Raw genomic sequence first — 23,886 nt, 5'->3', positions numbered from 1 at the left:
CATTTGAAAGCCACACGCCTGAATGAGATCACCGAGGAAGAGTGTGGGGACGGGGCAGTCTGACAGGGACAGCCAGGGAGGCCACGAGGAAGACTGACCGGGAGGCTACTGGGCTGGAAGCAAAAGCAGGAACGCGGAGTGCTGGAGCAGAGGAAGGGTGTGTTTCCAGGAAGAGGTGGAGAAATGCTGCTGAGTTCATGAGTTCAATAAGGGGAGGCCAGACACTTGACATTGGACTTGGCAGCAAGGGAAGAGGGCAGGAGGTTACTGTGAGGTCAGTGGGAGGGCACCAAGAGGAACAGAGGGATGGACCGTGCTGCAGGAGGATGTCCAAAGCCCAGGATGCTGAGGGTCCTCACTGGGTCCAGCAAGGCCCCATCTGCCCTCCCTAGCGCAGGCCCTTGGCCAAGCTAAGGGCACAAACCCCGTGTGATGGCCTTCCCCTCAGCCTGGATGTCCAGCTTGGGGCTGGGGGTGTCCCCAGTCCACTGTTGGCCTTTCCTGCTCCAAGCCCCTGAAGAACAGTCATGAGTCCCTATCCTGATGGCAGACGTAGGGCTCAGCAGGACCCTGATGCAGGCAAAGGGGGGACATGCCCCCACACTGCCTGGACACAGCCTTAGGGCTTAAGGCAGGCAGTGGGTCCTGGGGTCTGAGCCCTAGAGCCCTCCCCCAGTCTGGAAAAACTAAAGTTCAAGGGACGGGCAGTCCCGTCCATCAGCCCACTCAGGCCCACTGCCCGGAGGGAGAAGGAAGAATTCTGCACGTCCAGATTCCTGAAGGCACTCATATGTGCGTGCATGCACATATGCCTTTGCATCTGCGTACATGTGCCCTTGCAAGCATGCACACAGGTGTGCTTGAAGGCACATGCACAGAATTGCTGAGGGCTCTGTTCGCAGAGATGGTGCCCAGTTCTGTCCACCTGGACACGCCCATGCTCAAACTCACGCTCTTATTCACCGAGACCTGCACGCCCTCAGGCGCCCGCCCAGACCCCAGCCGCCTGGTGGGGGCTAGCCCCCCAGTGAGAGAGACCCCCCCCAGTGCCGCCCAGACCCCACCAGCCCATCCTCTAGGTGGTCTCGGCCTCACTGCAGACCTGTGCTGCCACCTGGTGGCCACATGGGGAATCAGAGGTTGATCCAGCCTGAGGACAGGAGGTGTTTGTGGGTTTCAGCGTGGCAGTCAGGAAGGCATGAGGGAAGGGTGGGGACCAGTGCTGGACCCCATCCCAGGGCGAGGAAGGCAGGTAGGTGGATCTACCTTCAGGGTGTGTAGCAATGCCTGCACCTGTTAGCACTTTTGCCTAAGTTCTGATGCCTCAGTCCGGGACGGTGAGTGATGGGCTGCTTGCTATCAGGGCCTATGAAAACGTCCCTTCCAGCGATTTCCAGGGAGCCAGAGGAGTCACCAGGCCATTGGACAGCTCAGAGGCCCTGGGCTGCAGTAACAGAAGCCTAGGCACTCACCACAAGGAGGGGAGAGGGCACGTGCCAACCTCTGGCCCACCCAGAGCTTCTGAGGTCCTCCCAGGCCCTTGACCATGGATAGCTGTGTGGGAGAAGCCCGGGGAGTGAGTTAAGGGGTGGTGTGGGGCACTCTGGAGGAGAACCATCTTGGAGAGAGGGGAACAGGACCACTATCTCCCCTTATATCCCCTTTAATGGATTTAGCATTGTTCAGGGATTAGAGATGTGTTTGTCCTACGGGGCTCCAGAGGGCAAGAGTGGCTTTTCATCCCCAATTGGCAGAGGAGAACATGGAAACCAGAAGAGGCATCATGATCTTTCCTAGACACCAGGTGTCCTAGGGGCTTGTCACTTCCCAATGAGTCCCCAGAAGAGCGCACAGGTAAGATGTCTCACCTCCGGCAGGCCTCCCTGCCTCCACCGAGCCTCTTCCCACCTGTCCTCCACCCAGCAGCCAAAGGCATCCTTTTACCACCTAAGACACGCACGTCACTGCTCTGCTTAAAACCCCAGTAGGGACTCTCTCTAAGCCTACTCTGCCTCGGGAGGCTGCCTGGTTCATAAAAAATAAAGAAAAATCCCCAGTAGCTGCCATCCCTTTCAGAGACAAAGCCAGGCTGATCATCCTGAGAAGCCACGCAGCTCTGTTCTGGCTTCTTCCAACCTCTCCCACCTCCTTTGTTGAGGGCCTGTCTTTTCTTCCTAGAGGGCAGGCGTGCTCGCCCGGCATCTTCCCTGCTGCCTGGGCTCGGCCCAGTAGGAGACCCTCTAGGATGACAGCTCAGTCGCTATGGACTGAATGAATGAATGAAGGGGCTGCGCTTCAGTGACTGTGAGGTGCCTCGTGCGTCCACAAGGTGGCGCTTAAAGATTTCCTTTGCTCTTGTCCATCGCGACACAAATGGGACTTTTCTACACTTCCGAGGGAAAAAAAAAATCAAAGCACAACTGAAACATCTGTTTCCCCGTTGATGTGGGCGCTCGGGCCTCCTGAGAGTCCAGCATGGGATGAAGAGCACGCAGGAGCGCGGGGCCCTGGCTGTTCCCGGCTCCTCTGCTCGCCCGCCCTGAGAGTTTAGTGTGCACCTGGCCGGGCCGGCTCTTCCCATCTGTAAAATGGGCTAGTAACAGTACCTGTGTTTTCAGCTGGATCTGTGAGAATGAGCTGAGTTTACACATGAAGGTGCATGAAGCACTGCCTGGTGGAGTTAATACTCATTCAGTATTTTCTTTCGTTATTCTTGTGATATTTAATGCTGTGGTTTCTGTCCTAATGGCGACTGATCTTCCCCCCCCCCCACCCAACCCCAGGGAATGGGGGAATCTCATGGTCCACACCGCAGGATACCCACAGTGCCACGAGAAGGATGCTGCTTGCAGAGAGGTGGACTGGGAGCTCTGCTGGTTCTGCTGCCACCTCAGACGCAGGGGGATTCCCCACCCCCTCCTGCCCTCAGCTCCCCAACCCTGCGGCCCATGGTCCCACCTCACCTTCCCTGAGGAGGGCACCGAGGGCCCCCGGGGCTGGAGGACGATCAGATCAGGCCCCGTGCACGTGTGTGGCAGCTGAGCCCTGTGGCGCTGCAGAAGCGTGTTCAGGACACTGGATTCGTTGACACTGATGAGAGAGGCCAGGTCCTCGGCCTGGTCCAGCTCAGGAGGGTTGGCCTGTGAAATCATCACATAGCATCTCGTCTGGCTTCCTGGGCCCCTAACACACACACAAGCACACACTCTCACACACATTCACACACACACACGCATTCACACTCACACATACACATGCACACATACACATTCAGACACACACATACTCACACCCACACACACACACACACATACCACACACATATACACACACATACACTCACATACACGCATACACACATTCACACACATACATACATGCACACACATATTCAGACACATCCACACATACACCCAGACACACTCACATACACACTGATACACCACACACATACACACAGACACACATACATACTCACACCCCCATAGACATACACACACATACACACTGACACACACACATATACACACATACACATACTGACACACATACACACTGACATACATATACACACACTGACACACACATTGACACACACACAGACACACATCCACACATGCACACACATATTCAGACACATCCACACATACACCCAGACACACTCGCATACACACTGATACACCACACACATACTCACAGACACACATACATACACCCCCATAGATATATACACACATACACACTGACACACACACACATATACACACATACACACTGACACACATACACACTGACACACATACACACTGACATACACACACACACTGACATACATACACACACACTGATACACACACACTGACACACACACACATACACACACACACTGAGCCCTTCTCTTGAGAGCCATGTGCCAGAGACCAGAACAGAGCACAGGGACTCTGGACGGGAAGCAATGAAGCCCTGCGGAGAAAACAGGACCACCCCTTCTCCTTGCCCTTTGTGCAGCCTACCACGCACCCCCCTTCGCTGTGGTCCAGCCCCCAGTGCACTGTGAGGGGAGACGCTCCCAAGACAGACTTGACAACGTTCAAAGCACTTCCTGAGTCGCTCTCCTCTTCTGGCTCTTATGGGGAAGCTCTCAGTCCACTCCATGATACCCAGCAGTGGAGACCAATGACCAGACCACCTGGTTGGTCGCGTAGCTCATCATGCACGGACTCCCAGGAAACCGCCCGGACCCTTAGAAGCGAGGGGTGTGTGGAGCTGCGCCCTGAGACATCTATTCTAAGAGGCATCCTATCATGCTTTCCAGCTCCAGGGACTTTTCTGAACCTAGTACTCAGGGGTTTGGGCCAAGCTTGAGCCCTCTCACGGATCGGCCTTTCTTGCAAGGCCACTGAGCCTCTGGAAATTCCCAGCGCAGGAGAGGAAGCCTGAGGTGGGCAGAGGAGGAGCAGAAAGGAATGCAGATGAACAACGAGATGAACCCCTTCTAAGTTAGCAGGCTGTGAGGGGTGGAAAGGGCATGACAGAACCTTTTTTTTCTATCATTACACTGTGACTTGTCCTGAAAAGGATTTATGGTGCGCAAGAAAAAGGTATTCAAAGCAATTTAAAGAGCAAAGATGAAAGAAACTTTGATGCCAAAATATAGGCCATTAGAATCTAGACTATGCTTAATGGCGAGCAGCAAATTTGGCTCTGAGTTCCCTGGCAGCCAGAGTGAAAACAGAAACATGCTCTGTAGTATGATTTCCAATATTTATAAAATAAAAAGCTGTCATTTTCTTGGGTCTATCAGAAGAACTCCCAGTACCAAGACCTGACAAACATGTCCCTTGATGCGTCCTCATTAAGGGAAATCACAGGACAGAGTGAATGACCCCCTAACAGTATCCCTCCAGTAGGGCAATGAGTTCAGTGGGGTTCTTCACTATAACTCACTCCAGGGCATCAAGCCAAGATGGTATTTGTAGTCAGGTACAAGGAAGCCCCTTGCAGGGGTGGGGAAGGAGGGTATGGAACTGGTGGGCAGCAGGACAGGGGACTTACCCTATGGACATGCTCCTCATCCACCTCAGTGACGGTTTTGTCAGCATCGATGCAAAGTCTCACCCTTCCTGCTGGCAAGTCTGCTGTTCCCTCATCTGGCTTTAGCACCGTAGCTGGCATCCCAGAGAGAGAAGGTGGAAGGGGATGGGGTGGGAAAGGAAGAGGGGGTGGGAGGGGAAGAGGGGAAAGAAGAGACTCTGAGCGGGGCCAGCAAGCTTGGGAGGAGACTTAGGACAGGTCAGAAAGAGGCTGCATCTTCTCCATTTGGGGGTCTTTTGCATGGAGCTTTCTAAGTTGTGACCCCAAATCCTCTAAATCCAGGCTAAGTCTGACTCACCTTAGGCTTTCACCAGCTGGCACAGTGCCAGGCACAGAGTGGGCACCCAGATAGTTGTGTACACTGACCTATCTCATACACAGACCTGGAATGGCAGATGATGGCATGCAAGCTGCCATCTCCCCATCCAGCGCCCATGGCAGACATCACTAATCAATCCTCTTCCCAGCTGCGTTTGGACTGGGACTCAGTATCACTTCTCAGTAGAGTGCAGCGATCAGCCACAGCCAATCGACAAAAGTAGGCTCAGGAGATCAAATCTATTGGCCCCCTTGCACCAGACTCTGCGTTCCTCAAAGAGCGCCATAGGAAGCAAGCGTGCTTGGTGCACATATGAGCTGCAGTAAATAACTCATTGTAAGTAAATAATGAGTTACAGGTAAATAACACATTATCAAGACGCAAATGCCTTTGAAAGACGGTCTCCACTGCTCCTCTCCCCTCCTTACCCCCGAAGTGTAATCAGGACCTGGAACATACGATTGGCAGCAGTAGGGGCACCCTCGAAAGGTACTGAGGCCCCTACTTACCAAGGGTGAATCCGTCCTTCTGAGCCAGCCAGACTTTCTCTGCCTCATACCATCTGTCCTCAGGAGGCTGAGGACAAAGACAACGTAAATTAAACCAGCCTGGCCTTTCTCCATGGCTGGCCCCAGGAATCTGCATTTTTAACAGTCTGCTCTTTGTGCCACCCCAAGTTTGAGAGCTGTCATGTGACATAAGCAAGCTCCACCCTGTTAGCCATGAGGAGACACCTCACATTTTGGGGACCTTCTCTCACTCTGTGGGGAATTCCACCCCAGGGCAGGTGCAATGGAAACCTCAAGATCTCCGCTCACAAAGGAAGTGCCATCATCTCCCCTAGGTGCCTCCCAGTTCCAGCCACCCCTCTCCAATTCCCTGCCCACTCCCTGTCCACCCTTTGTCCATCCCTGGGGGCAGATCTTTCCCACCCCTTTGTCTCTGAAGGGCCCCATCTGCCCCTCCCCCCTCCCAGAGCCGCAGCCCCCTCACCTGGTCTGCGTCTCTGCTGTGGCCTCCTTTGCCTGCCTCCTGTGGGGCCAGCCCGTCTTGGTTATCCTTTGGTATCTGAGGCCTTTCTGCATCCTTCTCCAGAGGAGGCTGGCTGAGTCCTTCCAGCTCTGTCTCCAGGGCACCAGCCCCGTGATCTGCTCTTGAGCAGGGCTCCTCTACTTCCTGCCCACGGCTTCCTGGCCAGCCTCCCTTCCCCGCAGCTGCTGGTGGCTCCACCATCGTGCCCACCTCGTTTGGGTCTTCACAGCCCTTCTTAATCTGACTCCGAGCTTCACCTGGCTTCCCAGACTTACTCTGAGGTTGCCCCATCTTTTCCTTCTCATCCCGGGACTCACCTGCCCTCCCAATTGAGCTCCGAAGCTCACCTGCTTTCTCTCCCTTTCTCGGATCATCCCCCGGCCTGCCCTGCACTTGGCTTGTCTTCTCCGTCTGGGTCTGAGGCTCACCTGTCTTCCCTCCCTTACTTAAGAGCACCTCTTCTTTGTCCTTTTTCTGGGGACCATCCCACTTACTCCTTCTTCCCAGGAAACCTCCCCACTTCCTGCCTGGAATTTGGGGCCCAACATGCTTCCCTTCACTCCCTACGTCCTTGGAGACATCCCCCTTCTCCACCGTGTTTGTGGGCTCCCCTCCGTCCTTCTCTGCTGTCCCCCCCCGCACCCCCTCGCCGGGCCCTTGGGCTGGGGGCCTGGTCCCCTGGCTGTCTTTGCCCTGCAGCTCACCCTCTTTCAGCTCTGTGGTCTTGGGAGCCTCACCCCCTTTCCCCACAATGCTTTGACCCTTTTCGCCATTTTTCAGTGCCACTGTTCCTTGGCCTGGGTCCCCAAGACCCCCAGTTCTGGTCTTCTCAGCTTTTGGGGCCAAGATCTCAGTGCTGGCCTGGGGGCCACAAGGAGTCCTAGAGGTCTCCCCTTTCTTTTCCCTTCCAGGGTCTGTGGCTGGGGATGGGGTTTTGCAAGAGGGAGTGTCATGGGAATGAGTCCTCTCTGGCTTGGCTGAGTCCGGGTCCAGCTTGGCCACCATCAACAATACATCACCCCTCCTCACGCCCCTCTTGAAGGGGGGGGTCTTTTTGGCTGGTGTCGCACTGGAGCCCAGCTCCTGGGCCTTCTCACCATTGATGCTGGTCATCCGCTCAGGGTCAGGGCTGCCGGCCCCCTCGCTCACCTTGCCCAGAATGTTTGAGCTCCCGGGAGAGCTTGACTGGTCTTCCTGAGAGATCTGCTGGCTTCCAGGTCTGCTGCCACTGCTGGACTTGCTGTTGGGTTGGCTGCTGGGAATTTCTGGGGTCTAGGAGAGAAACCACAACTATGACTGCATAGCTGCTTGCTGACCCGACAGCTTCGTTGTTCACTCACGTGTTCATTCATTCATCTAGTTGTTCACGTCTCCATTCACCCTTCCACAGATGCTCGAGCACCTCCACATCCAACAGGCATGGCCAAGCCCAACACCCTAGACCTTGGCCCAGCCCCTCAACATTAAGGGATGGAAAGGAAGGAGAGTGGACTTTGGAGCCCAACAGAACCAAGTTCAACTCCTGACTCTGACACTCTGTAGCTGTGTGACCTTAGTTAAATGACTTCTGCTCTCTGAGTCTGTTTTTTAATCATAAAATGAGGATGATAAAAGGCTACGTTGCAGGGTGGGTGTGAGAATTTGTGATAATAGATAGAAACTAAGCCCAGCACATAGTGTGTCCGCAGTAACAGCAGCTGCTGCTACTACTGTTGTTATTTCTGCCTGGATTCTTCCTGGGCCAGTAGGGGATCTGGGAAAGGACTCAGAGCCTGTCACTAGAGGACCTGTTCTCATCTTGGCTCCAACACTCCCCAGCTAGACTTCCTCTCTCTGTCTCTATCTGGGCTACCATCTCCTCTCTGGGCTTCGGTTTTCCCTAGTACAGGTAGATACCATCTGACCATCCAGATCTTTTACAGGATGAGATGTGGAAATGCTCTTTGGAGATCATAGAGAGAGGAACACACTGAGATGCTGCTACTTCCACTGCCCTGGTCCCCATATCACACTCCCCATAGCAGCTGAGGGCCCTGGTTTCTGCCCCTGGGGTCCTCCACTCTTGCCTGACATAGACATTTGTGGCTGCATAACACCCAAGGGGTTTTCACTGCCTGCTCCCTTCCCAGGCCTTTTCACTGCCTTGTGATTTTAGCCTTGCTCAGAACTTCACCCTCAAAGCAGCCTGGCTGTGGCCTGAAGAGCTCACAAGTCCAGCTGTACCTCCATCTCTGCAGAAAAAGACCTCGACTTCAAAAGCAAGTTCCACCTTGATGTCTTGCTTCACCACCATCCCCAGCCTGGGTTCTTTCATCTTGGACAACACGAGCACAGCCTCACAAACACCCAAGTCTGGGAATCTGGGACTCTCACCCTCCTCTTACATTCATTCATTCCAGTCCCAGGGGCATGTTGATTCCACCCTGCAAAGCTTCACATCTGTGTCTCTTTCTCCAAACCCATGTCTGCTATCCCTCACCTGGGCCATTGTCACAGCCTGTCCCTTCAATTTGCTGCCAGCCATTTTAAACCTAATCAAAAGATTCAGGTAGTTGCCTACAGCTTACAGGAAAATCATTTGGCACCACTATTGGATGTTCAAACTCCTCAACAAGGAACCCCAGCCTCCAATCTGATCATATTGTCCATACCTGTTCTCATGTATGAACTGTACAAGCTTCTTCTCCCACCTGAACCTTCCCTGCTTCCAGGCAGTTGCCTATGCTGAGCTTACTGCCTGGAGTGCCCTTTCCCCTCTTCACTTGTCCACTTCTATACCCAGCTCAAATATCTCTATCTCCCCTCTGTACATCTTCGCCTGAAGACTTCAAATTGTTCCAAGTTTGCACAAAGTCCCAGAGCACTATGCTAGTACACCAGTCACAGCATGGCCACCTTCTGCATTTTATTCTGGCTTTTGTTGGTATCTCTCTACTGTTTTAGGTGGACAATGCCACAGCAAGTCTTCATCTTCATCTTTGTAATAATGATGATAATAGTAATACCTATCATTTATACCTTCCTTGCAATAAGCCCTATATCACCATCATGAAATCTCCTACTTAATCCTCCTAAGGAACAACTGGGGCAGATTCTGAACTTCTCCCCATCCTACAAGCAAAGAAGCAGAGGCAAAGATGTAAAGTGACGCAACTACAAAGACGAAATGTAAAGCCAGTTCTCTCTGACTCTAAAGCCAGTGCCCTCAACTGCTGCATATTAGATAATCTTCCTTTTCTCTCTAGGGCTCTCTGGAATCTCCTGGGACACTGAAAAAAACTGCAATGCCTTGGCCTTATTCCCAGAGAGTCTGATTGAGTCGGCCTGGGTTGTGACTCCCTGGGTGATTATGAGGTGCAGCTGGAACTCAGCATCACGGCTCCGGAGCCCACGGCCGAGTGGCTCCTCCTGACCTTCTGGGGCAAGGCAGGGCACAGCCTTGGAAAGAGATTGACTGCACTTGGCAAATCTCACCACTGTGTACACCGTATTGAAAAGTTTAAGTCAGTACCTTACTTTTAACCAACCACCACAGAGGAGACAGTAACATGGGGTGGGCCAAACAAGATAACCAGTGCCAGCCTCCTCTCACCCCACCCCCATATGCCCATGAATTCTCTTCCTTTGGATCTTCAAAGTCATCAAAGTCTTTATTCCCCCCGCCCTGCACCCTTCTTAGCATATAGAGGAAACAGCATCTCCAGAATCACTGGGGCCAGTAAGAAACTCATAGCACATTTTTATAGATGAGTAAACTGAGGCCAAGAAGGGGGAGGGGTTGAGCCAGGACCACAAAAAGTGGCAGGGTCAGAGCTAGAAATCTAGATCTCCTTGACATTCAATAGGGGTTACTTTCCAGTCCAGTGTTATTCCAGCCTCTCCCTGTCCCTCACTGGCTGGGTAGCCTTAGGAGAAACAGGTCACCTTCCCGAGTCTTGGTTTCCATTCCTGCAAAATGGGATGGATCCTATCAGCTTCTTGCAAGGATTAGGTGAGGATCAAATGAAACAGTTGTGCTGGGACAGGGCAAGCGTGTACCGAGTTATTTATTGATTGGGACAAGAAAATTAAATTGGCAGGAACCAAGCAGAGCTTGCTGCCTTGTGGGAACATGTCCTGAGGCTCCCTTGCTCCAGTCCCAGGAATATCTTGGCCCACGGTCCAGCCACCTGCTGTGGGCTGAGGCTCAGAGCCATCCTGCATCTTGGCTCTGAGTCTCCATCCAGGCCCAGCAGTGACAGTTTGTCCTCATCCATGGCTCAGCTCTGCCTCTTAACTTGCTCACAGTGACACCAGGACTGCTTACAATCTCATGAAACCCTTTCCCCCCAGGTGTCTGTGGCACCACCCCGGCCACCTCACTCACCTGACTGGTCCTTTCCCAGGCATCCTGTGAGAAAGGAAAACACACAGGATCTCCTCCTTGCTCTGCCTCTATCTGGTCACATGACCTTGGGTAAATCACTTGACTTCTTTTGGCCTCAGTCTCCATCTCTAATAAATGGGTAGAATCCCACCCACCTGCATTGCTGCACCGAGTATCAAATGAGCCATAAGCAGCAAAGAAGCATTGTCTGGTGGTAAACAGCACACAGTAGTATTTCATCGTAACCTAACAACAGCCTGCTGGGGTCAACTTTGGCCCCCGCTCATGCCTTAGGTCAGGCAAGAGTGGGAACAGAGCCTGTCCTCCCCACTGACCTCCCCCACAAAGACGTGGCAGGGGTATTTCAGCAGCTGCTGCTGTTCAGCTGCTCGAGGACCCCTCTAACACATCAAAGTCATTCATTGGACAGGTGCAGGCATATGTGGGACTGAATTCCTAGTCAAATAACTTATATAATCCAGTAAATACTATGCCAACCAACCACAATTAAGACAGGCATAGAAGGTGCAGCAGGATTCAGAGGAAGGAAGGCAATGGGAGAACTTTCCAGAGATGCGCTATTTGAACTGGGTTTTGAAGGATGTATAAGAGCTCCATAGATCAGGTTGAATAAAGGACATGCCTCAAAGCCAGGAGAGCGGGAGCAAAGGCAGGATGACCAATGAATGACTCTGAGGAGCTCACAAGACAGAATGATGAGTATGGAAAGACATCTGGTCCCACTTCTTGGGAACCCCTTACCTCTCGTTCTGGAGAGGCGAGAGCTGACCGTTTCCTCTGTCTCGCTTCCTTGGCCTCTTTTTCAGTCTCCCGGACCAGTTGCTTGATGAAGCCCCCTGGGATGACAGAGAAAAGGGGAGGGGGCGAGGACGGCGGAGGGCTCTTGTCCTCTTCCCGAATCTGTTTTGCAGAAGCAAGGAAGGAGAGAGCTCAGTGAGTCCAAGAGCAGGAGCAAGCTGGCCTTCAAAAAATGTGCGATGGAGCCTGGAGGGGGCCGAGGAGGACATACATGACCAAGCCCATGTATGAGAAGCCACAGCCAAGCAGGTGAGGCCCAGCAGGGCTCGGGGGGGGGGGTCCCCAAGACAGCGCATGAAAATGGAACGCAGGGGCAGCCAGGAATTCTGCGGGTCAAGGTGATTTCTGCCTGACGATAGGAACTGTCATTTGCATGGTCAAGGCTGCTGGTTCCCCTCCTTGCCATGGGACACGCCCGTTTCTGGGAGGACCTGCTCTGAGCTTTCCCAGTTTCCAGAAAGGAAGGGATCACAGGGAATCATCCACACTCTCCTGGTCGCCCTCGGCTTATAGTTAATATAATAGATGAATCAGTTAATCACTTACTGTGCACCAGGAACGTGGTGAGATAGGGAAGAGCTGATAGCCATGATCTATATAAGGATCTGACCTTGCGGCTCCAACCCACTCAACTGACACCATGCTGTGGCTTCCTGATGGTCCTTAAACCAGGACCTGGGCAGCCAGGGGCTCTCCAACACTGGGTCCCATAACAGGCAGGTTGGACCCTGGCATTTCACCCCCAGAAATACGGCCGAGGCCAGCACCGGCTGGACTCGTGGTGCAGCTGAGACCCCTCTGTTGGCCACAGCGACTTGGAGTCTGACACCTGGGACTGGCTACGGCCGACTGAAGCCTGTCTTTAGCCTGCATCGCTGACAGCCCATGAGAAGAAAAGAGTCATCAGCGCTTTATATGGAAGAGCTCCATACTGGTTTAAAATAAACTCCTTATCAAGGTCCTCTGTGCATGTGTGGGAAAGACATGCTGTCTGCAGCCCAGCTGGTAAAGGGGGAATGCAAGGGAGCTAGGAAAGGCCTTGGGATGGAGCTGGTGGATGCAGACCTCTGCCCAGGAACAGAGAAGCAGGGGCACGTGCTGTGGGGCCCACATCAATGTCACGTTCCCCTTCTTTCCTTCCTGATGTGGGACTGAAAGCCCCTTCATAAGTGAGGGACAGTTTAAGGCACACTCTGCAGCTTCCAATGCCATTTTAGCTGCTACCCCCAGACCAGGCTGGGAGGGGCAGGGGCAGCCAGGAGGCAGCCGGGGGGCAGAAGCTTCTCCCCTCCCACCCTTCCACCTCCAACTCTTCAAATCACATGCGCAAGGTGGAGTGGGGGTGCAGGAGGTAACAGCCATCTTAGAGTCAGCCCTTCACAGCAAATCATGAAAAACACAGAAGGGGAAGAAGGAATATCTGGGGGAGGAGAGCCCATTTCCAGTTCTCTCTGGTGCCCGAAGGCAGGGACCACAGAAACCCACCCCTGTGACATAAACTTGGCCTTTGAGAGTTCTGCCCCTGCCCCCCATGTGCCCTTCCTCCCATCCAAACCCCAGCGCTCATCAGAGCTGCCATGAGGATCGAGCTGGGACAGCTGGTCTACCCTCATTTCCCCACCACCACCTGGAACAGAAAATGACCAGGCAGCCCTGGGGGGAGCCAAGGGTGTAGCCAGCAGTGGCCAGCTGGATCGGAAAGGCCATGGCTAGGCTAACCAAGCTGGCTAGGAGAAGCCTGAAGGTAGGATTGCACATGCTACAAGATGGGCTTGATGTCAGACTCCCCGCTCAAGGTGGGAAAGGTTGGATTTGTCTCCCGAGGGTCGAGTCAGTCCCTGAAGATGGCTGCAGCCCCAGCCATGACTGTCACTTTCCTTCTGCTCCCACAGGGCGAGGCGTGATGAGATGGCCATGCTGAGGCAGTGCCAGGGCCGTGAGATGATGAGATGAGATGCAGCTCCCTGCCAGATAGCACGGAATGAGGCTTTACAGACACACACAGCACATGAGCTGGATAGACACAGGACTGACATACAGGAACACAGTGGGGAGAGAAGAGAGAGAGAGAGGTTAGCTCACGGGCACGGCCGTGCTCCTACCTCTGCCAACACCACAAACCAAGACCCTATGGGGGAATGGGCACAGCCAGGTACAGCCACTGCCAGCTACCCCTGCCACGAGGATGGTCAGGCAGGACGCTGCCGGCCACGGAGCGAACAGTGCCCTGAAATATTCTTCCCCTTGGCTCCACACTTTTATTGAGATATAACATATAATCAGAAAAATACGTGATCCTAAGTGTATGGCTGAGTGGCTCTTCCAGAAAGAACACATCAGTAACCTAACACCTGATCAAGATTTAAACACTATAATTTTATTTATAAGAAGTTCGAGAACAGGCAAATCTAATCTACGGTAATGCAGGTCAGAAGAGCTGTTCGCTTTGGGTTGGAAAGGGGCACGAGGGAACTTTGTGGGGCTCAGGAAATGCGTCGTATCTTTATCTGAGGGATGACTGCACAAGCATATGACGTGCAAAACTTTACCCAGCTGTACAGTGAAGATCGGACATTTTACTGTTATGTCAATCACACCTCAACTCCCAAAATCAACAGAGACCTGGAACTCTCTCATGCCCCCTTCTGGTCATGATTTCCTCAAGGGAAAGCACCGTTCTAACGTCTAACACCATGATTCATGGGGTTTTCTTTGTCGAGAGAGGACTTGGTTCCATATTTGGAAGATGAGGTGAAGGCAGGAAACCGTAGCTCTCAGTCTGTCCCACGCTTGGAGACATAATTTGTCATCACATTGAGAGCCTTAGCAAATTTTCATAACTTTGACCTAGAAAGCCCTTTTCTGGGAAACAAGTTTGAGGAAGTAATGCAAAACCAGAAAATTTCATCACCGTGTTGATTTAGCATTGAAAGAGCAGACACGATGTCTGATAACTAAAGACTGTCCAATAAATTAGAGTACATCCAATTCGCAGTGACAAGTCCATCGAAAAGAGTATTTAATAAGCATTTTTCACCTGCTATATTGACATGTAATTATTATGTTTCCTTGTTTACTTGCACCGGTTACTTCCCAGCCAAATATATTACTTTTTAATTATTACTACACTTTAACTTCTGGGATACATGCACAGACCGTGCAGGCTTCTTACATAGGTATACACATGCTATGGTGCTTTGCTGCACCCATCAACCCATCATCTGCATTAGGTATTTCTCCTAATGCTCTCCCTCCCCTAGCCCCCCACAACAGGTCCCCGTCCATGTGTGATGTTCCCCTCCCTGTGTCCATGTGTCCTCATTGTTCAACTCCCATTTATGAGTGAGAACATGCGATGTTTGGTTTTCTGTTTCTGTATTAGTTTGCTGAGAATGATGGTTTCCAGCTTCATCCATGTCCCTGAAAAAGACATGAACTCATCCTTTTTTAGGGCTGCATAGTATTCCATGGTGTATATGTGCCACATTTTCTTTATCCAGTCTATCACTGACGGGCATTTGGGTGGGTTCCAAGTCTTGCTAGTATGAACGGTACTGCAATAAACATACATATGCATGTGTCTTTATGGGAACGATTTATAATCCTTTGGGTATTTGTTTTTAAATATATAATTTATAATTTATATGCCATAAGATTCATCCCTTGTGTCAATTTGATGATTTTTAATAAATTTACAGAGTTGTGCAACTGTCACCACAATCTGACTCTAGAACATTCTCATCACCCCAAAAAAACTCTTCACGCCCGTGTTCTGTCACTAGCCGTTCTCTCCGTCTGCCCCAGGTAACCACAAATCTACTGTCTCTATAAATTTGCGGTTTTTTGGACACTCGCTATACCGTAATCATACAGTGTTTAGTCATTTACGCCTTTCACTTTTTTCACTGTTTTTGACATTCATCCATGTTCCTGTGTGCGTCAGTCCCTCATTACTTTCTGTTGCCCAATTGCATGCCATTGCATGAATAGACCGGTTTTTGCTTTTTTTTTTCTTAATCCATGCAAAAGGTGATGAGCAGTTAGACTGTTTCCACTTTAGGGGCATTGTAGATAATATTGCTACAAAGTCATGTAGATTCCTTGGAGTGAAATTGCTGCGTAGTATAACGTTATGTCTAAATTTAAAAAAAAAAAAAAAAAAGAAAGTTTCTGGCCAGGCGAGGTGGCTCACGCCTGTAATCCCAACCTTTTGGGATTCCGAGGTGGGTGGATCACCTGAGGTCAGGAGTTCGAGACCAGCCTGGCCAACAAGGTGAAACCTCGTCTCTACTAAAAAACACAAAAATTAGCCGGGCGTGGTGGTGGACGCCTGTAGTTCCAGCTGCTCAGGAGGCTGAGGTGGGAGAACTGCTTGAACGTGGGAGGCGGAGGCTGCAGTGAGCAGAGATCACACCACTGCACTCCAGCCTGGGTGATGGAGTGAGACTCGGTCTCAAAAACAAACAAAAGCACAACAACGAAAAAAAAAAAACAAAGAAACTTTCCAACTGCCTTCCTCAGTGACTGTATTGTCTCCACGTCCCCCCCCTGCAGTGTACGAGGGTTGTTTGGGAAACATTTGCAGGAACACTGGAAGGCGTTTGTCTCGGCCAGCAAAGTGAAGAAGATCTGAATACAACACTGCGCACGCAGAGCCGTCCAAAATGCACCGCCACAAAAGGCTTCCGGCAGAAAATCAAGTGGGAGGAAATAGGCCAAGGTCTCCCTAGAAGTAGCCTTGAGTGGAGGACATGTCTCCTTCTTCTGCCTTTGGATTTTCTCACTTCTAGCTCTGGGTTGGCCTGGCCCTCTGAGAAACCAGCTTCACTGACCCCTCCTGAGAGATGCCCACCGCCCATCCCAGCTGTCAGATCAGCTGCTGACCAGGAGTTCTTTAAGGCCTTCTAAGGCTGGAAGTAGCTACCTTCAGTGACTTGATCAGAAGAAGGTGGCTATTATAAAGAAAACCGCTATGAATTATTATGCAAAAGTCTCGAATGGGCGTGCATTTTCATTCTCCTGAATAAATACCTACAGTAGAATGGTATGCCATGTAAGAGGTGTATGTTAAGCTTTTGTGAGTTCTAGTGTTCTATAGGATTGCATGATGACTACAGTTAAAAATAATATTATATAGTTTTTTTGTTTTTTGTGGTTTTTTTTTTGTTGTTGTTTGAGACAGAGTCTTGCTCCGTTGCCTAGGCTGGAGTGCAGTGGTGCGATCTCGGCTCACTGCAACCTCCGCCTGCTGGATGGAAGTGATTCTCCTGTCTCAGCCTTCCAAGTAGCTGGGATCAAAGGCATGTGCCACCATGCTCAGCTAATTTTTGTATTTTCAGTAGAGATGGGGTTTCGCCATGTTGGCCAAGCTGTCCTTAAACTCCTGGCCTCAAGTGATCCACCTGCCTCAGCCTCCCAAAGTGCTGGGATTACAGGCGTGAGCCACCGTGCCCAGCCAATAGTAATACATAGTTTCAAATAGCTAGAAGGAGGACATGAAATGCTCCCCATACAGAAAACTGGTACATTTTTGAGATGATGGGATGCAGGCTGCTTAGGCAGCTTCACATCCTGGAAGCTGGTGAGGCCAAGGGCCGTGGCTGGGCCCCGCTGCTGTGACGAAGCCATCACTCGTCATCCCCTGAGAGTCCACGGTGAACATCTCTTTCCGACTCTGCACTCAGCAAAGCCCAATTCACAGCTTGATGGCAGCCATGGGAACGTTTACACCACACAAATTGGCAAATGCTACGAATCAGGGCTTTTATTCGGGGAGCTGGTCATTCCACGCCTCTCAGCATGTCACTAGCTAAGACCTCAGCATTCCTATGCAGCCCTGCAGGAAGGAAATTTCAGAATACAAAGATCCAAGAAGGAACAGAAACATGTCCAAGTGCTAACAGCCAAGTCTTTACCTTAAGAAAAAATCTCCCACAGGCCAGGAGCAGTGGCTCACACCTGTAATCCCAGCACTTTGGGAGGCCGAGGTGGGCAGATCACGAGGTCAGGAGATCGAGACCATCCTAGCTAACACAGTGAAAACCCACCTCTACTAAAAATTACCAAAATCAGGCAGACGTGGTGGCGTGCACCTGTAGTCCCAGCTACTCGGGAGGCTGAGGCAGGAGAATCGCCTGAATAAAAGCAGGTGAATTGCCCGAGAAGTGGAGATTGCAGTGAGCTGAGATCGCGCCACTGCACTCCAGCCTGGGCAACAGAACGAGACTCCGTCTCAACAAAAAAAAAAAAAAAAGAAGAAGAAGAAGAAAGAAGAAAAGAAAAAGAGAAATTTTCCCATAGGATGGGCCTTTGTATTAGTCTGTCTTGTCTTGCTATAAAGGAATATCTAAGACTGGGTAAGTTATAAAGAAAAAAGTTTAATTGTCTCACAGTGCTGCAGGCTGTACAAGAAACACGCACCAGGACCTGCATCTGCTGAGACCTCAGGGAGCTTCCAATCACAGCAGAAGGGGAAGGGGAGCTGGCATCCCATGATGAGAAAGGGAGCAAGAGAGAGCGGAGGGAGGTACCAGACTTGTTTTAAATAAGGCTTTCACGTGAACAAATAAAGTAAGGACTCACTGATTAACCCAGGGTGGGCATCGAGTCATTCATGAGGGACCCGCCTCCATGACCCAAACACCTCCCACCAGGTCCCACCTCCAACACTGGGGATGACATTTCAACATGAGATTTGGAGGGAACAGACATCCAAACGAGATTAGCTCTCCAGCTTGTAAAGGCACCAGAAGCTGGGAGAGTGGGCAAAAGGGGAGAGGGGCCGGGGGAAGGGAGGGAAGGAAAGACGCCCTCCCCTCCGGTCCCCTTGGGAGACACCGGTGAGGCCGCCGGGTGATTCACAGGCTCCATGACCAAGGAGCAAAGCCCGCGTTATAAATAGTCCTGACGTGAGGTGGTTGCCTTGGCCGCCACCACCCGCCTTCCCATCCAGCCCAGGCCTGGCCACGTCAGTGGCCGCTTCCCAAGAATCACCCTCAGCTTTGGGCTCCAGGGGGAATCCTGGCTGTCATAGGGGCTGTCCTTAGCCGTGGAGCTGCCAGCCTACCCAGAGGGCCTTAGCAGAAGGGGACAATGTGAGGGAACTCCATGCGGGGCCTCACCCCCACGTCCTGCCTCTCAGAGGCCCTGGGCCAGCTCCACTGACCCAAGGCCGGGAGCCAGTTCCTCCGAGGAGGCTTTGTCAAGCCTTAATTTAAGCAAATGTTCTTATCGCCACACTCCAGTCCAGGCCCCACACACACACCTGCCTCATCAGCTGCTGTTTTAAGCCCATGAGGCGGCCATAGACCCTTGGAATTCATGATGTCAAGTCTCAAGTCTGCCCTTAGAGGGGAGAGAGGCTGGGGAGAGGAAAGGCAACCCCCAAACCAGCAGATGACTTGAAACTGTTCCACGTACACATACTGGATCTGAGTGGTCCCATGGGATCCTCAAGCCTTCCCCCAACACCCCGCAATGTCCCCTGCAACATGGCACCTGCCTCATAGAATAAATTCCCAAGTCTTTGTAGCGCCCCCACGGTGGCCACCAGCCCTAGCACCTCTCCCCTTCCATCCTTCCTGTCGATTGCACTGACCTCCAGGATACGCCCACCCAGGCACATTCCCACCTCAAGGCCTTTGCACGTGCTGTTCCCTCTGCCTCAAATGCTCTTCCTTCATGGCTCACATCTTCACCTACTTAAAGTCTTCTCGATGAGCCTGTGCTCACCCCCTATTTAAACTGCAGCTTAACTCCCCATCCCACCCCTTCCCTCCTCGGAACACAGCCCCTACAAGTGTTCTGTTCACTTCTGTAGTCCCAGAGCCTAACACATACTTAGCTTTCAATCAACATCTGTCAGTATAGGCACAATGGATCACACCCGAAATACCAACTTCCAGAAACCAAAGCAGGAGGATCCCTGGAAGCCAACAGTTCGAGAAGAGCCTGGGCAACCTAGTGAGACCCCATGTCTAAAAAAATTTTTTTTTAATTAGCCAGGTGTAGTGGCAGACACTTGCGGTCACAGCTATGTGGGAGACTGAGGCAGGAGGATCACTTGAGCCCAGGAGTTCAAGGCTACAACGAGCTGTGATCATGCCGCTGCTCTCCAGTCCAAGTAGCAGTGACAGACTCTGTCTCCAAAAAAATTAACTAATTAAAATAAAATTAAAATTAAATATTTCTCTAATGAATACGTAGGTGAATGAATGAATGGTTAGAAATGTGCCCGAGAAGGGACAGAGCAGCAAGTCTATGGGCAGAGATTTCTGATGCCCCCTGTGCTGTCTGCATCCACACGTAACGGGAAGCATGGTTATCATGGCCTGAGTTCACATCCTTTGAGACCCCAGGGAGCTCTCTGAGCCTCAGTTTTCTCAGCCGTGCGATGGGAGGATGCCCACGCGTTAAGCATGTGCTGGATCCCTAGTAACTTCTCTCAATCAGATTTTCACTTTCTCTTGACTCCACGATTAAAACTGGCCTGAAGACCCCAGCCCAGGACCCAGCACAAACACTTAGGGAAAAACCAACCGTGTGCCAAGCGCCGATACAGACCCTTACTCCTAAACTGCCTCCGTGACCCTTCAATTTTTACAGGACCGGAATTGGATTATATTACAAACCACGATCACATTTCATTCCCGCAATAGTTGGCATCACTCCCACAGGACAGAGACTCGGAGAGGTTGAGACACTTGTCTGAGGTCCTCCAACAAGACAGCCAAGGGGAGACTTGTCCCCAGGTGTGTCTGACTCCTCCCACACATGCTCAGCTTCCCATCACACCTCCACATCAGTGATAACAGAAGACCAATCTGTAAGGTGGACATAGGACACCTCTGAGCCTTGGCTTGGCAAGGGTCAGAGGTGCCCTATGTCCTGGTGGCAAGTTGTGGAACCCTAGGAAGCTGGCTCAAGTAGGTACATTCAGGGGTAGGGCAGGGTGTGCAGGGGGCACTGATATTTACTTAGCATCTGTTTGGTGTTAGTCGTAGCAAAGGGTGTGTTGTGGTTGGGATCAGGGAGGTTGGCAAATTGGATCACGGTCACACAGGAGGAGATGAAGATACCTGAGTGCCTAAATCCCTGTATTTTTTCTGTTCTACTCTCAGATTTCTGCCCTTCCTTCCTTGCAGCAGGGGACACAACAGAATCAGGGCTATGGATAATGGTACCACTAGAATTTCTGCATTACTCAATGCTGAGGACGTAAGTAGATCACACCATTTACTCTTTCCACCTGAAGAGGTGGCTTCTCCGAGGAACTCTACCTCAGGACACTCAGGCAGAGGGAGGGGATGTGTCCTGCACCCAGCCAGGAGGTGATGGGGCTGATTCTTGGACCCAGATGGTCTGACTTTAGAGGCTGTGCTGGCAGCCACCTCAGTACATTGGCTTCCCGCATGGACCACCACTGTGCGTGGCACACAGCAGCTTCTCAATAAAAACTATTTCCTTCCCACTCTTAGCTCTGACTCCGCCATCATTCATGTGCCTGTGGAGCCACTATCCTCTGTGACACCATGCCTGAGGGTGCCAGCCGACGTCACCCTGCAGGACTCTGACAGCCTCCTGCAGCCTCTACACAACTGCCCCTTGTCACCTGAGCTCCCCTCCACTGGCCACAAGACTTAGGGCACTATTTGGTTCTTTATCAATTCCATCTTCTTTTAGAATTCTGTCTTGCCCAGCAATCTCATTACTGGATCTAAACCGAAAGGATTGTAAAATCATTCTATTGTCAAAACACATGGGTATGTATGTTTATTGCGGCACTGCTCACAATAGCAAAGACTTGGAACCAACCCAAATGCCCATCAATGATAGACTGGATAAAGAAAATGTGGCACATATACACCATGGAATACTATGCAGCCATAAAAAAGGATTCGCTCATGTCCTTTGCAGGGACATGGGTGAAGCTGGAAACCATCATTCTCAGCAAACTAACACAAGAACAGAAAACCAAACGTCGCATGTTCTCACTCATAAGTGGGTGTTGAACAGTGAGAACCCATGGACACAGGGAGGGGAACATCACACACTGGGGCCTGTTGGTGGGGTGGCTAGGGGAGGGACAGCACTAGGAGAAATACCTAACGTAGATGACGGGGTGATGGATGCAGCAAACCACCACGGCACGTGTATGCCTACATAATAAACCTGCACGTTCTGCATACATACCCCAGAACTTGAAGTATAACAATAAAAATAAATAAAATATTAGACGCTAAATAAATGTCTTTAAATAATAATAAAAAAGAATCCTGTCTTGCTCACAGTCTGGTTGGTGAGTGTAGGCATGTAATCCCTCAGCTGTACCACACGTTCCTGGAGGCAGGCAGAGGGGCTGGCCCCCGAGAACACCAGCGTGGAGCTTAGTTGCTCAGCAGGAATGATCTGGCTGCCTGATACCTGGTTTCTCTGATGGACATATCAGAGGCCAGGCACAGAGGGAGAAAAGGATGCTGGGAGAACTGCAGACGCCACCTTCAGGTTCCCCCTCCCTCTCTTCTACCTTCCTTTATGTCTGTATGCCGACCCTGTGGACTCTTCCAATGGGAGTCATCCTCCAGTGGGAGATCAGAGGGCATCTGTGTCTTCGCTCTCCTCCTGGACGGCCCTAGGTTACCTGCCTCCCTCTTCCAAAGACGCCTTCCATCTATCTCCACTCTCTGCCCTCTCCTGTAGTGGCAGCACTCCCTCCTCTGACACTTCAGGCCCAGAAAAAGTAACAGCTCCACTCTTGCTGTCCTCAAAGAGCTGCAGCTTCCCTGAAGGGAGGCGGCAGCAAATTTTTTCTGAAAAGCACCAGATAGTAAACCTTTTGAGCACTGGGGGCTGTAGCTTCTCTGTTACAATGACTCAGCTCTACCCTTGCAGTTCAAAAGCAGCCACACTTAGTACAGACATGAATGGGTATGGCTGTTTCAATTTGACTTTCTTTTTAAAAGCAGGCAGAGAGATGGATCTGGCTGTGGGCTGTCATTTGCTGACTTACTCCTCAAATGGCCCCACTGGAGTGAGCCCTCTGCACCCTACTGTAGCCCTGACTTTACCACTGCCTTACCCCAAGAAGGAGAAGTAGGTTTTAGCCCACATATCAATCCTGATAGACAGACAGTGGCTGCTTGGCGGGTTACATGGGAAGGACTCTGAGCTTTTATCTGGGCTCAGTGGACGAAGGGTGTTCTGATCGATTATTAATGTCTGCCCTGGGCGTGGAAGGAGGGAATGGTGCATAAGTGCTACATATTGCTGTCCGCAGGCTAAATAGACAAGAGACTCGTGATTCATACAAGGTTCAGCCTACTTTATCCAAGCCTGGAGTCTGGTGGCTGAAGAGCCAGGCAGTAATGAAAAGGGACTTTGCCCAGCACGCAGATCCTCTCCCTCATCAGGAGAAGGGTGGCCCACAGCCAGCTACAGCCAAGGATTCAGGCCACACTCACAGCGATACACATGAAGGTGAGAAAGGGGAGAGGGATGAATGAGAAACAAGGGCAGGGTGGTTGACAGGGGGAGGAGGGAAGAGAAAAGCGGGTGGGGTGGGGAGATGAGGAAGAATGGCAGGAAGAGGGCAGCAGGTGTGGAGGCTTCCAGAATTGACCCTTAGCATCAGAACCTGGGGCCTTTACAGGTGGAGAAACCCCACAGACCCAGCTCACATCACAAGGAGTTTCCTGGATAGAGAGTCAGTGAGTGAGTTCACTCTCGGTCGTGTTTATTGACAGGGAGCTCACTAATACACAGGACATTTGGAGTCTGCTCTAATTGTGTTTCTTCTTTGGAACCAGAGCTCCAAAAGGCCCCGGGAAGCCATAAAACCTACTTCGCCTATATCCCAGCATCCACGGACCAGGGAGGGGACTGACTTTCTCAAAGTCCTACAGCTGCAATAGCAGAACCAAGGTCCTCACGTCCCAGTGAGTTAAATCTCAAGCCTTTTCTCCCTTCTTAGAGAGCTACCTCCCCAGGCCAGCCACACACTGGCCTCAGTTCATTCTCTGGAACAACACACAAAGAGGTTAACCCCTTTTCCAACTGAAAGGATGACACCTGCCCCTCAGTTTTCTCATCTGTAGCCTTCAGCCTTTTCCCAGTGTCTTCAGAACAATGGTCACTGTCTCCTGGGAGTTTTCTTTTTTTTTTTTTTTTTTTTTGACGGAGTTTCCCTCATTTTTCCCCGGCTGGAGGTGCATGGGGGCACCTCCGCTTCACGCAACCCCCGCCTCCTGGGTTCAGGCAA

General features: G+C 51.4%; 1 protein-coding gene across 4 annotated transcripts in view; it reads right to left on the bottom strand.

Annotated features, from left to right (window-relative positions):
* Positions 1 to 23,886, bottom strand: part of MYO18B (myosin XVIIIB) — a 285,693-nt gene that overhangs the window by 256,983 nt on the left and 4,824 nt on the right. For all 4 annotated transcript variants that reach the window (XM_032256699.1, XM_032256702.1, XM_032256700.1 and 1 more), the window contains exons 2-7: positions 13,508 to 13,659; positions 11,574 to 11,732; positions 6,407 to 7,717; positions 5,923 to 5,989; positions 5,056 to 5,168; positions 2,964 to 3,140 (exon numbers count right to left, since the gene is read on the bottom strand). In XM_032256699.1, the coding sequence (XP_032112590.1) occupies positions 2,964 to 3,140; positions 5,056 to 5,168; positions 5,923 to 5,989; positions 6,407 to 7,717; positions 11,574 to 11,732; positions 13,508 to 13,546 (1,866 nt within the window). In that variant the 5' untranslated portion in view covers positions 13,547 to 13,659. The remainder of the gene's footprint in view (positions 1 to 2,963; positions 3,141 to 5,055; positions 5,169 to 5,922; positions 5,990 to 6,406; positions 7,718 to 11,573; positions 11,733 to 13,507; positions 13,660 to 23,886) is intronic.

This window comes from Sapajus apella, unplaced genomic scaffold, assembly GCF_009761245.1.
Source record: "Sapajus apella isolate SASKATOON/1434 unplaced genomic scaffold, GSC_monkey_1.0 scaffold95, whole genome shotgun sequence".
NCBI classification, from domain to species: domain Eukaryota; kingdom Metazoa; phylum Chordata; class Mammalia; order Primates; family Cebidae; genus Sapajus; species Sapajus apella.
This window is presented reverse-complemented; position numbering and strand designations above follow the sequence as displayed.